Source organism: Ptychodera flava, chromosome 2, assembly GCF_041260155.1.
Source record: "Ptychodera flava strain L36383 chromosome 2, AS_Pfla_20210202, whole genome shotgun sequence".
NCBI classification, from domain to species: Eukaryota; Metazoa; Hemichordata; class Enteropneusta; family Ptychoderidae; genus Ptychodera; species Ptychodera flava.
In genome coordinates, this window is record NC_091929.1 from 34,858,745 (window position 1) to 34,874,322 (window position 15,578).

The 15,578-nt window shown below is 35.5% G+C and overlaps 1 protein-coding gene and 2 long non-coding RNA genes across 3 annotated transcripts in view; all 3 read right to left on the minus strand.

Moving 5' to 3' along the window:
* Nucleotides 1-1,369: 1,369 nt before the first annotated feature.
* LOC139119607 (arylsulfatase B-like) overlaps nt 1,370-15,578 on the minus strand; it is a 67,504-nt gene continuing 53,295 nt past the window's right edge. Inside the window, exons 15-17 of the mRNA XM_070683452.1 lie at nt 5,876-5,934; nt 3,530-3,625; nt 1,370-3,179 (exon numbers count right to left, since the gene is read on the minus strand). Of these exons, the coding sequence (XP_070539553.1) occupies nt 3,001-3,179; nt 3,530-3,625; nt 5,876-5,934 (334 nt within the window). The 3' untranslated portion in view covers nt 1,370-3,000. The remainder of the gene's footprint in view (nt 3,180-3,529; nt 3,626-5,875; nt 5,935-15,578) is intronic.
* Nucleotides 7,813-9,010, minus strand: LOC139119627 (uncharacterized). The gene is made up of 3 exons (XR_011548959.1): nt 8,944-9,010; nt 8,392-8,489; nt 7,813-7,944 (listed from the first exon to the last, which is right to left on the minus strand). It is a non-coding gene; the product is annotated as an uncharacterized lncRNA (long non-coding RNA).
* On the minus strand, nt 13,358-14,395 carry LOC139148133 (uncharacterized). Its single transcript, XR_011555886.1, has 3 exons — nt 14,292-14,395; nt 13,787-13,877; nt 13,358-13,419 (listed from the first exon to the last, which is right to left on the minus strand). It is a non-coding gene; the product is annotated as an uncharacterized lncRNA (long non-coding RNA).

The window sequence follows — 15,578 nt, forward strand, 5'->3', positions numbered from 1 at the left end:
CGAATGGCTTATACGATGGTACATAGCAATGATAACAAGTTTTTAGATCCACTTATTTGTTTACCAGTATTTATAAAACAAAGAATACCACCGACAGGATATACATTACACTCGAGAATAATATTATTTACTTAGTTTTAAAAAGGTGTTGTGCTTCATTCCTCACTACCATTGTACTATCTTCAAAGTATCCTCTCACAACACCTCAAAACGCTCTTTCATTATCAATTAAAGTTCGATGCTTGTATAATTTGTACACAAACGGAACTCCACTCATGGGTCTTATAAATTGTTGCAAATTCAAAGGTAAAAACGTGATTTCTTTCGAACAAGAAGTGTCCGTTTCAATATTTACACTTGGCAAAATTCTTGATATACAACAATCTATACACATATACTGATTCTGTACATGTGTCAAATACGTTCAGAATACACGTACGTATACTATAAAATGCAAAAGTACAGTATACACTTAGTGTGCAAAGATCTGCATTATGTATACTCTTGATCTGCAAAGATATACGCTACGCATATCAACGTATTGAAATGTTCCATATACAAAGATATACGTTACGTATGCAATTAGTATTATGTTCCATATACGTAAATATACGTAAATATACTGAACGTATAGCAAGCATTTTGTCCAGTGTTAAATATTGTTCTTTGCCATTCAAAACCCTAAAATAATGTGTGTACTAAACTTGTAACATCACCTCACCAGAGTTTAGTTACGAGCAGCACCTCTTAAATTCATTACAAATGTATGTTTGCAATCAAGAAATACCCTATGAACTTCATGCAAGAGAGCGTTCAATGTCCAGTTTTAGTGTCACTGTTAAATGTCATATTTTTGCAGACTGTACTTGATTTTTATTTACTGAATGTAGATATTTCAGGAGATTCATTGATGATTATACTTGATTTAATCACAATCTCCTTTAACATCAATATTGAAAGACACGTGTGTGAGTTTGTGATGTGCTAGATCTTCTTCCTCTGCCTTATTTTGTATTGGTAGGGGAAAATAAATTTGATAAGACTTGCGTACAATAATATGGTAACTTCAAAATGCTAAGGTGATAAATGTGTCTTAATGTCAGGGCCATTACTTCTGTTTCACTCAGATGACGATGTAAATGTGATGGTACATTTTAAGGAATTAAGGAATTAACAATATAACGGATGAAAGTATACATATATTTCATTCCTAAACAACTTGAACATTTTTAATATTCAGATAAACATCTACCAGCTGCATTTACAAAATTTAGTCAACTGAAAAAAAACAAGTTTTAAAAAAACATGCTTCACAATGTATTAGCGTAGTTAGTAGAAGTCCTCTCTGGTATCAAATGCTAAAAATGGAAACTACTGAACATGAAATTAACAGAAGAATTTCTGACTCACCCAAATCAAATCAGACATTGTAGAGTTTGTAGCGCAAGAGGCTCATAATATTCTGTTATTTGTTTATTGAGATAGTGAGTCCACTGCATGTAGTAAATCAAAGCGCCTTGGAGCTTTTAATAAGATATTTTAAAGCAAGACAGATACCTTTCAATCTCCTGTTGCAATTTTACAAGTTTTTACAAATCTGATATTCTTAGGCTAACATTGTTTTTGCTGCTATCAGCGATTTCCCTTGACGTTGTAGGATTTTCTTTTCGAAAAAGTTATGATCACTTTGCATGTGGCGATTTTTTGTTTGACAAAAACTTTAAAACTACTCTCCCTCTTTTGAGACCCGTTCGGTTCTCTCACACTGTCCATCCATTTATTGTCGTATTGTGTGATTTGCGGCATCCGACAACATTGTTAAACTATTATTATTCAACAGTGCGCCCTCGTAGTTTTAAAATTTAAGATACTCGAATGCAACTAATGCATGAGGAAGGAGGCTTTGTCATCGTCGCAGTGTCAAATTGTCAAGAGAATTTTATTTCTGCTGATTACATTCAAATCTGATGATTCTATTTTTATTCGGAAGCCTGCTAGTTTTGCGTCTGGCTTGGTTAACTGAAGGCAATGTGATCAAACAAACTGTACGTGCCCGGATGCTCTGCGTTTCTGATTTTCTCAGGGATGGCGCAATTGATATCTGACGTAAATGAGGCCTTTTTAGTAGTTGATTTAGAGTCAGGTTTACCAGAGGCATCAAATAGTGCATTACCAAAGGAGGTAGGGTTAAACGTCCGTCCTTTGAGTGGGGTAGGGTTAGAGATGTCGTGGTCTCAGCACAGGTTTCTTGTTACTTTTGACTGTTCTGTTGCCAATAAACATATACACCACCAAACTTGGGTGTCTTGGTCATTTGTTTTGTTGAGATGTATCTTTTCCTCCTTTACTATGTCCCTTTACTATGTCATGCATTTGTCCTTTGCCAATCTTACGCGAAGATTTAGCACGATGTGTCGTCTACTTTCTGGTAAGATTACCTACCGTGGCAACATCTATGCATTATTTTTTATCTGTGGTGTGAAGAACAGCTGCTGAGCCTCTGAAAACACATATATTGTGATGTTGATAAATTATGATATTTTCAACTCATTTGATGATTTTAATGTTCCATGGTAAATCTTGAAGAAGAAAGATATCGAAGCTGAGACAAATAACTTCTTGAAAGGGGTCTTCAGTCACAAATAGTGATGTAAATTTTATTAAACTATAGACAAGAGATACACTATGAATAAAGTTGATTGGACAGAAGCATCTACACCACATACCTTTGCGAAGGGTAAATGGGTAATAACATTTGTACTATTCTTCTGTGTTTGCACGTTTTGTTTTCATGAATAATGAATATAATGACAAGAGTCTGTACCATACATAACTAAGACCTCACATTAATAACACATTTTAGATTCTAGTATTTGACACAATTCATAACTACTGAGGTTTAGACTGTGCGATGAATAACTTATCGATAGGATGTAGTTTTAATCATAAATTAAAATGTAAAGTCAGGTCGAAATTGTGATGTTCAATACATTATAGATTTTAGTTGATTGTACACCATCCAGTAGTCCACCAATTGTCTGTGAGGGCGGGATCACAGTTGGGATCGTCTGGAGGGAAGTCGGTCCATGTCACCGCTCTATATTCGTCCAGTTTAGCCTGCATCTGTGCCACAACATCCGGGTTATCATCGGCTACATTGCATTCTTCACTTGGATCAGCTGAGAAGAAAAAAGTTTGTACATTTTTAGAAGCTGCAGTTGCTGTTAAAATGCGGAGGTCTTATAAAACCCAGAAGCAGTGTTCACACAGATTTCAGACGTAATAAAAATAGTTGTGTCACAGTGTTGGCATGAAATGTATTTGTTCAGCTTCGTCTCAGTAGCACAATATTTAAAAAAGCGAATATTCCTTTTGTTTGTTTGTTTGTTTGTTGTTACTGTTCTTCTTCTTGAAGTTGTCATTGTCGTTGCTGTAGTGATTTATCGATGTTTTTTTCATAATACACAGTCATGTGTATGCACTCGTCAACATCAGGAAATAAAGAATAATTTTTCCAGAGTATCATCACCTTCCATGTCGAAAAGAAAGATTGCATCTTTATCAGGTAATGGTAAGTCTGCTTTTTCGTCAGGTTCAGTGTGGTAAGGCGTCTCATACCAGTACACTGTAATTGACATAAACATTCAGTTACCAATTGACTCTTAACGCGACTCATTACATAACGATTTGTCAAAGAAAATACAACTCTATCCATGTACGCATTCTAACATCTAATTGAGACGTTTTAAATGCCGCTGAAGATGTGTACAGCAGTAATCTGTAATATTTTTGTAATTTGTGATACTGCAGTAAATTGTAATAAACTGTGGAGTAATTTGTAATAATTGAGCTAGTGCAATTTGTAACAAAAGTTGGAATAATTTGTAATAACAGTCACTGCAGTGAATTGTAATAAAATTTGGAGTAAATTGTAATAAAGCTTTTTTTAGTGAACCAATCTCTAATTTGAATGGTGATACTAACTAGTCCATGAGCAGATGCTGATTACATATCCTTTCATTTCGAGCAAACATGTTTCCTTTTAAGCATGTTTTACCACAGTTTTAACATGTAAAAGGCATAGATGGATTTTCAGGTAACAGACGGCCTTCTATCTATCTAGTATCCACGGTAGGGGACGCAATGCTATCCTTTCTCTGAGAACCGAAACTTTTGATTAGCTTAAGCGGGGATATAGCACACTAAATTTTATGTCGAAAGAATCAAGGAGTTCATTGGTTATGTTTTATACCTGGAGCTATAGTGGCTGACTCCTTTCCATGCTTATAATTCTTGCATTTCTTTAAGAATAATAATGATTGGAACATTTTCAAATGTTCTGCAATGTATCGAAATTTTGAAGAAAAATCTTTGGAAATGGTAAAGGTATAGGATATTTTTCATGTAAATAGTACATGTTTGACCCAGAATTGCGGGTGGATCGTGCAGCGTTTAAAGAAAAGGATGTTTTTGAGCGAATATCCATACCCAAAGGCTCATGACACCTTCCGCCTTTTTGTGGTCGACGCGCTAAAAAGATATTGGTAGGCGACGACCTGTGAGTTGTGCAGTAGCTTTCCATTTACAAAGCAAGGAAATTCTTGGCATATTGTCAATTCCTTGAAACGTTTAAATGGTTTTCAATACAAGTAAAACAAAGACGTTCGGCCATGCTTGTAACCACCAATAAGATACAGTCACGTTAACCAAGAAATGTGCTTAATTGTAAACTTGGTCAGAATATTTTAGATTCTGTAAATGATGAAAGACGCCAGGGAATTGTTATAGCTCACACTTGAACTTGGAGTCAAATACAGATTTAATAAAAAGGTCAGCTTTATGTAGACGTACAATAGGGTATTTACCATTAAGCACCAGAAAAACATATTACAATGCACTATATACTTATCGATTTACACTTTTGCTACAGTGCATGGGGGACTAGCGAAAATATAAACAAGTTATTCAAATTACAGAAAGGCGCTGTGTGTGTTATGATGGGCACTAAGTATAATTATCCTATTGATTGGCTTTTTAGATTGCATATTTTGCCTTTACCTGATAGAATATTATGCAAAAATATGTGTTCAGTGTTGCAATCCTTAAAAGTTATAGCCCAATAGCATGTGATGGAAAATGTTCCAAATTATGTCAATCAACATCACAGCCGTGTGACCAAACCTAACTTCCTTGATATCCCTACAGCCAAACTGGATGTTTTAAATAAAAATGGTCAGTACAGGGAGTTATGAAATTGAATAAGTTGTAAACAGAAGTTGTATGTTCTGGGACACTTGTCTCTTTTAAAAGCAGTTACTGCCCATTGATATAATTTGCATTTCAAAAACATTCGCAGAATTTTAAATATTTAATGTTGTCCCTCTTATATGTGGCTGTTGTTATATGTGGTTGCTTGTCTTTGTAGTTTTTAAAATTATTTTTAGCCTTTGTTTTTTAAATTTTTGTAATGTCGAGGAGATAAACTCTCTCTAGAGTTTACCAGGCTACACTCAATAAAACCTAATAAGAATAAAATAAAATAAAGATAAAACACTGAAATGAGAAGTTTTGAAAAACGAATTCAAAAAGTGGTATGAAAATCCTAGATTTCAAGATAAAATAGCCAGATTATTCCTTGGTATACAAAGGAATGTGTGAAAAAAGTGACTCGGCATTTTTTTATCTTTTGATAAATATACTGAGATGAACTTTGGTTGTGGTCATCTCAAATTTCTCCGAAAGTCGCACGGGGGCTTTTGTTTTTTGTATGGTTGTTTTTACCTTTTTAGTTGATTACGTGGGATGCCGCTCATTAAAATTCTAAAGAGTAAAACTAATTATCTTGATGACACAAACAAAAACACAATTCACTCACGATGTTGTTCAGTAAAACTGAATGCCGGATATCCTTGGATGAGTTTCCATTTTCCATCTCTGTGAAGATAAAACATAGGATATCTAAGTTTGCCAAATGGAAAGCTGTTTGTCGCATTGATTTTTTCTTATTTTGCTCAGGACATATCAACAACTCTTTGAATGCCAAAGTCGGTTTAGTCACCTTTATCAAATATAACCAAGGCAATTTTTCAGCTCTGGATAGTTTAGATTTTCAACATTTTTCGATCAAAATCCGTTGCTCATCATGAAAAGTGATATCAACATGAGGGGATTGGCCGACACAAACCATGTAGGTAGACTAATCTCCTGAGAGCGGAAAATTCCGCATTACCGACTTAATAGCTTATGACTCCCCAGAAAGTAAATAAATACCGATCAAGTAGAACAAAATATCACAATGTTTATGAATATGACATCGCCCGTGATATTTGTTGAGCAATCACCAATTGACAGTCAGTTCACACCTCAAGTGAGGTATATTTTCATATGGAAATGATTTCGAACCTTCAGCGTTTGTGCCGGGGAATCTTGGCATGAATTTGTCGAAAATCATCAACATATTACAGGAAAATCCATAACAAGTGGTAAAAGTTGCACTAATATTTAGGTGGGAAAAATTACAGCACTGTAAGGATGAATGAGGACGTTCCCTGTAAGAGATGCAACTTGTCGGCATTACCTCAATCATACATATGAAAGTATTTTTTACCTTATAGCGGCTCCGTAGGACTCATTTGGAATATCTTCATCGATCGTGATCAAAAACCAGACCTTTTGGATTTCTTCTGTTTGGTAATCATTTTCCAGGCACTTACACCATCGATGTCGTCTGGCAACGACGAGTACATATCCAGAGAGAGAAGAGTGTAGAACAATCCAAACATTTCTTATATATAGTGCGCATTGTATGCACGTGCGCATGCGTGCGTGTATATTTAGGTAGGTAGGTGTAAATGCCAATAAAACATTTAATGGATGTACAGTTATGTACACACTTTCAATGTTCTTCTGATATTAAATGTCTACCTCGTAATCTATCTGTCTATAAAGTCATATATCTACATGTATATTCCTTCAGCGATCTATATATTATATTCCTTCAGTGATCTATCCATCCGTCTGAGAAGTCTTACATATGTAAATAAAATATATTCCCTCCACGATATATATATATATATATATATATATATATATATATATATATATATATATAATATATATATATATATCTGTCCATCTTTCAATCAATCAATCCATCCATCGATGAAACTCGTATTCAACATATTATATATGTCTATCTATTTCAGATTGAAGTTCTCTAACATACACTTACATTGTTTAGTTTTGCCGCCGGCAGCCTCAATTAAAGTAGGGAACACATCGACAGCATGCATCATCCTGCAGGTAAAATACTGTAGTTACGAACTTTTTCTTTCAATTAAATGAATAAGGTACCATTAAACGAAATCGATGTAAATTGTATAATGTATTTTGAATACGTTGACGTACTAGCTTGCAGAATAACGCGGTTCAAAATTAAATTTGTGACAATTACTTTAATCGTAGGTACCATACAATACCAGTAACGACATGATGGCATTGTTCGTTGCAACTATTCTGAATGTGAAAATGTTAAATATTTTTTTTTAGTCAACTGAAGCTGTGGCCGTATTGACAGTGTTGTAAAGTTTGACATATATAGACCAAATCAAATCCGGAGGTAGGTTTATCAATCAGTTTTACTTCAACGTCTGACCGCTGACCTCTATCTGGGGCAGCTGAGCTGAATCTGTGCAATTAACCCTTATATGCATTGGAGTACCAGAGGTCACCAACTTGGTTACGTACACTAAAGAAAAACTACCGAGAATTACAATTACTGGGACTATACATGATACACAATACTTACTCATTGCTTACGTAACCTGTCTTTTCAATTCCTTTGCCATGGGCCATGGCAACTGCCTTAATACCACCATCGAAGTACGTTCCTTTGTTTCCACGGAGAGGGAAGTTGCTCGCTGCGTATTTGACGTCCCCACCATTCTGATGATGTCAAAAGATAGCGTGCTAGTCATACAATTTTTGAAAGCTTTAATATCGAAGCTTAATACCAAAGCGATTTTTTTGGTTTTAAGGTTTACTTTGTTTTGTTTTTGTTTTTTTCTTTCTATGATGAACAAGCATCTTATTAAACTAAATTTGAAATTATGATATTCGTTGTCGGAATATTACACTATTTAGCATTTAATTAGATTGAAATGAGTCATACTATAACCCTTTTTAAGTGTCCTAATAATGTGAATAAAGTGTCAACATATTTATCACTCTAATGACGGAAGATATTTCCTCAATACACATTAGCTAATGGAGTTTTCAGTGAGCTTAAATGTCTTCCGATCGTTGCAAATTACATGTGATGCCATGTGTCTCTGATTCAATTATAGACTTTTAGGAAATAGGAGAAAGTGAATAATGCTATGCTATGGTCACATCAGAATGGAAAAGAACGAATGTGTCGTCCCACATTCCAGCGTCTTCCAAGGCGCTTCTAACGTTACCAATGATTTCATCCATAAGCGTCACCTGACCTAAAGATAAATACATATAGTATAATGGATACTGAGAATAATACGGGTGTGAAGTTTCTTGCAAGAACGTAGCATGGAAATGGTTTGTAAAAGTTGCACTACTTAACTCTTTGAATGCCAAAGTCAAATTTTTGTCGCCTTTACAACATATAATGTGGACAATTTTTTATCAGTTGTAGACAATATTTTTATCAGATTTTCTCTAAACTTTGGCTCATGCATTGTAGCAAATGAAAGGTGATGTTAATTCGTTCCAAAGTTATCAATTATATTAAATTTAAAAAAATTTTCAAATTTGATTACTTATACACAAAAATTTCTATGGCAAAAATTACGGCACCCAAAGGGTTAATTAATAAGTTGGCCATGGCTCATGACTTCGTTGTATCGCAATGCGGTACGCACATGCTATTGTCAGGGGGGCGTAAATAAAAACCGGATCAAGTACACATACCTGAATATGTCTTCCGATCATCATCAGTAACAATGCCATCATACATTTCTTTATATTCGTCAGGTACCTAAAACAAAGATAAAGAGTAGCAATCTTTGAGATATAAATGTAACCTTTCCGTGATGAACATCATTCAACTACTGATGTGGGTTTTTGGCTCTATGTAAATGTAACGATGTAAATTTTAAGTTATACCACTGTATTTCGTGACGATTTAGAATATTGACAACATACGCTCGAAATTAGTATTCAATTTTACTAAAAAAGAGAAGTTGTCCCATGCACTGATCAGAAGGAAGATCGTGGTAGCCGCTTTAAAACCTGGTATGATCTTACTGTAGCGGAAGAATATCTACTTACAGTGAGCGGTGAATGGGGTAGCTGGAACGCTAGGTAGAGGTACATCGGTGTGTTAGCGTCATGTCCATTGATAAAGCTCAGGAGTTTTTCACGAAATAATAGCTAGAAACAAAGACATCAGTGTATTGAGAGATGAGGTAAAACTAATTACATCAATTTGACGACACAATACTAGGTATGTGATCTCAAGCTATGAATCTAATCGTTGGGCTTTTGCACCATGCCATAACATTGCAAGAATCGACAGATTTCAGGCAGTGATTTTTCACACATTAATGAGAACGCTCTCGCCGTAATGCGAGACACCTCTACCGATTCAATGACGTAGTTTAGATCACGCGTGATTTTAACTTTTCTTAAACTCACAAAAATTTACCTTTAAGTTCAGAAAAAGCCTAACATGATAAGCTTTGATAAGGATAAATCCTTTTTCACATGCGGAACTTTCCTATTACACTTACGGATGAGTACACGCCATCAACGCCCTGTCCTTCTACTTTTTCACCATCATCACGGAAATCGAAACCATTGTATTTACCAATATCATATGGTCCTGTATAGAGAGTTGTTAGAGTTACATACTGTAGTGTTAAGTTTCAGTTTTCTTCTACAAACTCTATAGGTAACTCAGTTATCTATGGCTACTGTCCCAGAATAAACTCTTGGCCTGTATGCCTTATGCCAACATGAAAGTAGATATGTTTGTTCTTATTCTCTGGGGGAACACGGTTAAGACACAACGTGGTACAGGATAGTACGAAAATCTGAAAATGCTGTTTCTGAAAGCATGTCCCTCCTGGCACAGCAACTACGTTGATTATTATACAATCTGGTCAATAGTAAACAAATAGTTTAAATGGTTGCTGAAAGGGTGATCATTTCAAGCCTTTCCCGCTGATCATGTGACCGTGATGAAAATAGCAAAACGCGTTCCTCAAAGCTTGCCTTTAAGATAAGTGAATGAAAAAGGTGAAACACTTTTTTAAAATAAATTTTGTTTTTCTTTGTTCGTCTGGTCAACTCTGAAACTACAGAGCTTCCTCTGGTACAACTTACCTCTCTCTGAAGTGTAATGAGTGTAGTAGTCGACAGATCCGAGATAGAAACCGTAAAAGTGATCAAAACCTCGGTTGGTTGGGATGTAAGACTCGTTGCAGTAGCCTAAATGCCATCTGAGGATAGAAAGTATAAAGTGGGGTCAGTCTTCTGACATAAACTTGTATGTATGTATGTATGTATGTATGTATGTATGTATGTATGTATGTATGTATGTATGTATGTATGTATGTATGTATGTATGTATGTATGTATGTATGTATGTATGTATGTATGTATGTATGTATGTATGTATGTATGTATGTATGTATGTATGTATGTATGTATGATGTATGTATGTATGTATGTATGTATGTATGTATGTATGTATGTATGTATGTATGTATGTATGTATGTATGTATGTATGTATGTATGTATGTATGTACGTACGTATGTATGTATGTATGTACATGCGCGTGTATGTATGCATGCGTGTGTATGTATGTATGCATGTATGTATGTCATGCATGCTTGCATGTACGTACGTAGGTATGCACGCATGCATGCATGCACGCACACAACGCACGGAGGGAGGGGCAGACGTACGGACTAATGGATGGATGAAGGATGGCTTGATGGATGTTTTGCATGTATAGACGAACGAATAGAGAATGTATGTATTGAAAGAGACAAAAAGAAGCAAACAGAGACTGAGAGAATTAGCTTGGATTATAACAAACGCATAATAAGCCATGAACTCACCGACAAGAAAACTATACCATATAACAACTTTCTCGATTAATTGAACTCAAGAATTAATTTGAATATTCGGGTGCCAACTGACGCCAGAGAAACAATAATCACTATCAGACAACTCACTTTCCAACTCCGTACGTCGTGTATCCCTTGGACTGTAATACCTCAGGCAACGTAGTCAACCATGTAGGCAATCCATGTGGACGGTCAGGTATATAGACGAAATGCTGAAATACCAAACAATATAAATCATGAAATAGTGTATAAAACACGTTTCTTCAGACAAATTGTCATATATTTGCCATCTAGAGGTTAACGTTACACTATGTCGATTGATATTTCATCAGTCGACAACCCGAAACTGATAATTCAGGGTTCTTTCTGGACCACATCATTCACAAGAATTGTTCCTTCAACAATGTAACTTTTTCGCGAGTTCAAAATATTGATGTTTCTGATCGGATAAGTCCAAGTTTAATCCAGGATGGTCGACATGTTTCATATGTTCTGAATCTAAGACCTGCAAGAACTGATAAAGCTACCTTTGCTGAACATTCATAGAGTAAGCAAAATTTGCAAAAACATGAAAAATGATTTTAGTGTAACAGAGTCCGTCCACTGGAAGATTTTATTAAGTCTGTAATGAGTACAGCTGAATTTGTAAAAGCGAAACATGCTGAGATCTGAGTGTTAGTGTTTGTCTGTACACTTATTTTGATGTTTAGGATAAAATTACGGAGACAGAAAGTGAACTTTCGCCAGCGCCTAACAATGTCTTTTCGTAAGGTTTGTCACTGATGTTCTCTTTCAGTATGTTCGTCTTTCAAATAGCTGATTTCCTCTCTTTCGAGCATTCTTCATTTGTCTTCTGTCTTTATTTTTCTATTAATTTATTACCTGAGATCCAATCTTGGCTGAATAGTAACCAGTCATCAAGCAGGAACGGGTTCTTAAAGGAGACGAACAAGTGAAAATTCAGCGACTTGGAAAATCGGAAAAGCTCTGGACTACTAGTTATACTTTAATCACGTGACCTCAAGTGACTAATGCGGATAGGATGTTTGAATCACTATCATAAATAGCTACACAGCATACCCACAAGTTAACATCTATATTTGCTTTTGCGCACTTAATCCGGTGAGCTATTTTAAAGTTGAAGTCCGAATCATTAAAAAATGAACTGAGATAACTTTGGCAATTTACTTTATAGTGAATTTAAAAAAAAGCTTGGAATTACAACAATAGAGTGATAAGAAAAACATTTCTGCATTCATTATCAACGTTTTCTTCGACAGATTTTACAAAAATCCAATAAGACCTCCATTGTGCCAGAGTGAACATGAGTGTTGCCCATTGAAAAACTCACCCGTACACTGACTGATTGAACATTCATATTGACTTTATCACATTTCTCGTCGTTGAAACTGCACAGAACGCTAACGACAGTCTTTTTTCTGTGAAATGTTTACGGTCAGTACGACGATTGATGTTTCCTACACAGAATATATTTTGTATGTGAGAACAGTGGACTTTGTAGTTGGTTCAATTGTTGCGAAATCTATCAAAGGAGAATGTATGACAATGTAAAGAATGCAGATGGCGTTATTTTCTATCGCCAGAAACGTTTTTCTAATCATCCAAGCATGTTGTAATTCTGAAATTCTACGTTATTATATATTTGTTTTTTATGGAAGTAAATATTGACTGTTATTTACTTAGAATTGCCCCAAGTTTGTGGGCATATAAATGCCAAAACAGAGTAAATTTAAAGCTGATGGAAAAAATATACTTTGTTAGGCTTCTCCATATATCGCGTAGGGCTAGGCAAGCCTGTAACTACTGCGGAGAAAAGCCAATTGATTGAGGCCAGTTTATGATGACGTAGCATCAAATTAAATGACCGATCACCGGGTTTTTAACAGGTGAATCTTTCATTTTTATTACTGATTGTAGCAATACTTACGGACTGCAAGATGTCTGTACATACATGTTGTCCAAGATAACACCATTGTCAGCCAGATCTTGTAGGTTTGGTGTGATCATAGTAGGATTGTGCCAACTTATATCATCCCATCCTGCAAATGAAAAAGGAAATTACAATATGTCTCCAAGCAGAAAGTAATCATGCCAAACACTTGTTGCGGGAACTTCGCTTTCTCTAGCTGAAGCAGTTATCAAATTCAGAGTAAAATAAGAATACGTTAAGGATGCAGTAGCCTAACAGAATAAACTTTAACATTCGACTGTAGATAAATATCTTATCAAGATCGTCAGCCACCATGTGCAAAATATGAGTTGTTTGTTCTTATTCTTGCCCGCTGAACCTGAAATACAAAAGGCTGCTGTATGTAGGAAAACATTGCAAAAATACACAACCGTCAGTGACATATAATATGGGAAAAGCAGTTTTAGTTGAGGAGGTCGAGTACCCAGTCAGAGATTCATCTTCTCTCGCGACGAGTTGTCTGTACATGGCACGTTGTCAATCCCTTGTTCAGATCTCTTGGTTGGATTGTCAATTATCTAAAATTTAGCTTGAGAGTAAAAGCAACGGCTGAAGCCAAATTCCATTATCGGCAAACTTTAGATACTTTTCATTCGAGGTGAAAGTCGATCAATATCTCATCCACAACCCATTGCGATTGGCAGACGTGCAACTGATCATGACACGAGTGACAAGATAATACTAACCACGGGATGCCAAGCAGAACAAGGCAAACAGAACCACGATCTTCATCTTCCGTCGAGAGTACTGGAAATCAGCACCGGATAAGAATTTCTGCTGCAAATTACGGCAAAGATTAGTCTCATGATAACTTAAAATTCTCGTGAAGTCAAGTTTTCATCCAGTAATCCACGCACACTGTTGAATGCATGTCTTCAATGGAAAGGACGACGTTTTACACAGAGACTGTATCTCAGTAACGTTGCTCAAACGCGAGGTCTTTATTTGACATGAAAACGTACGTTGATAGTAAAACAGTCGATGAGTATCTTGTCGACGACACCCTAACAACTGCATTCCGCCTAATACCTTGCAATCACGTTGTCATAGCAAACACTCTACATACCACTGAAAAACGAATTTCGTGCATTGCAATCCTTTGACATGTCACTATCGCCAGGACGATTGATCGAAAATATGTTTTAGAAAGTAACAACTGCAAAGCACTGACAGAAAAAAAGATGAACTTACCTTTTTTGACTAACAAGCTTGAGTGAATTTTCCCGTTCATCGATTGCGCGCTTCTTAAATACTGTGATCACAATGCGCGATTGTAACTCTCTGTTTGTTTGCAGATTCTTCAAACAACTATGAAAATAAACCTCACGTCTACCAGCACATTTTGACATTTTCATAAAAATCATGAACGGGAAAACAGACAGGCAGTCTAAATTTAAAGCACAATGGATTGCAGCCTTGTCTGTTGTGTCTAATCGTAAATTCGAATAAAGAACTCAGCTATTGCGAGGACATTAATTGTTCTTTCGTTAAACGAATGTTTATCCAGTTCAACGATTGTAGCCTTTGTTGTAGCTTTTCAAAATACAAACTTAAAAATTCCGTTTACTTTAAATTCGATTGATAAATAATTGCGCCTGATACGATATCGGAATCAATTTTGCCGCCTTCAGCTTGGTTGACTTAATTTCCACACTGCATAGTCACGCCACGAACTGCTATTCCTTGGTACAGACACTTTCAGTTTTGTACCCGTGAAATGAAATATGTTCTTAATATGATAGGAAATCATATACTATAAAAACACTTAATACGAAATAAAGTATAATATGAATCATGAAAACCATACGTTAAAATATAATATTACAGAAAATATTGGCAATATTCTACTTTAAGACAAAAAAACAAATATGCCGATGTTTGTACAAATATATACAACTGAATTCTATGATGTCTCCTGTATGACTGAATACACAATCCGATATGCCAGTATCTGTCTTATACTTAGAATAATTACATTGTACACAATTTCTGGACATTGAATATGCATATCAGATGTGCAAAGTATTCTGGTTAAAGTAAAGGGACTCTCCGAAAATGCAGATTGCTGGTACCACTGACTGTGAAACTAAGTCTTTGCATGCCACCATAAGTTAAAATACTGAAATCGTGAAAATATACAACTGGCGCATATTGTTTGCTGTCCGCAGTTACGAACAAAACCTTCAGTAACTGGATAGCGTCATATGTATAATATGTCTTTCATATCATATAGCAAGATTTTACTCATTATTGAATGACATGTTCACAGTGCATTGTTTATTTACTTTTCTACTTCAAATATGCTCTTTGACACATAATCTGGTTTCAACAGGAATTACTCCTGTCCAACGGCTTTAATCCGCTTTACTGATGAAATTGCTAGTAATGCTATAAAATCTAAGTGTCTTTAATAACAACTCATCAATGGCGTAGTAGTCTGAATGAAACAAATGCCTCATTTTCTGTAGAAATAGCTGA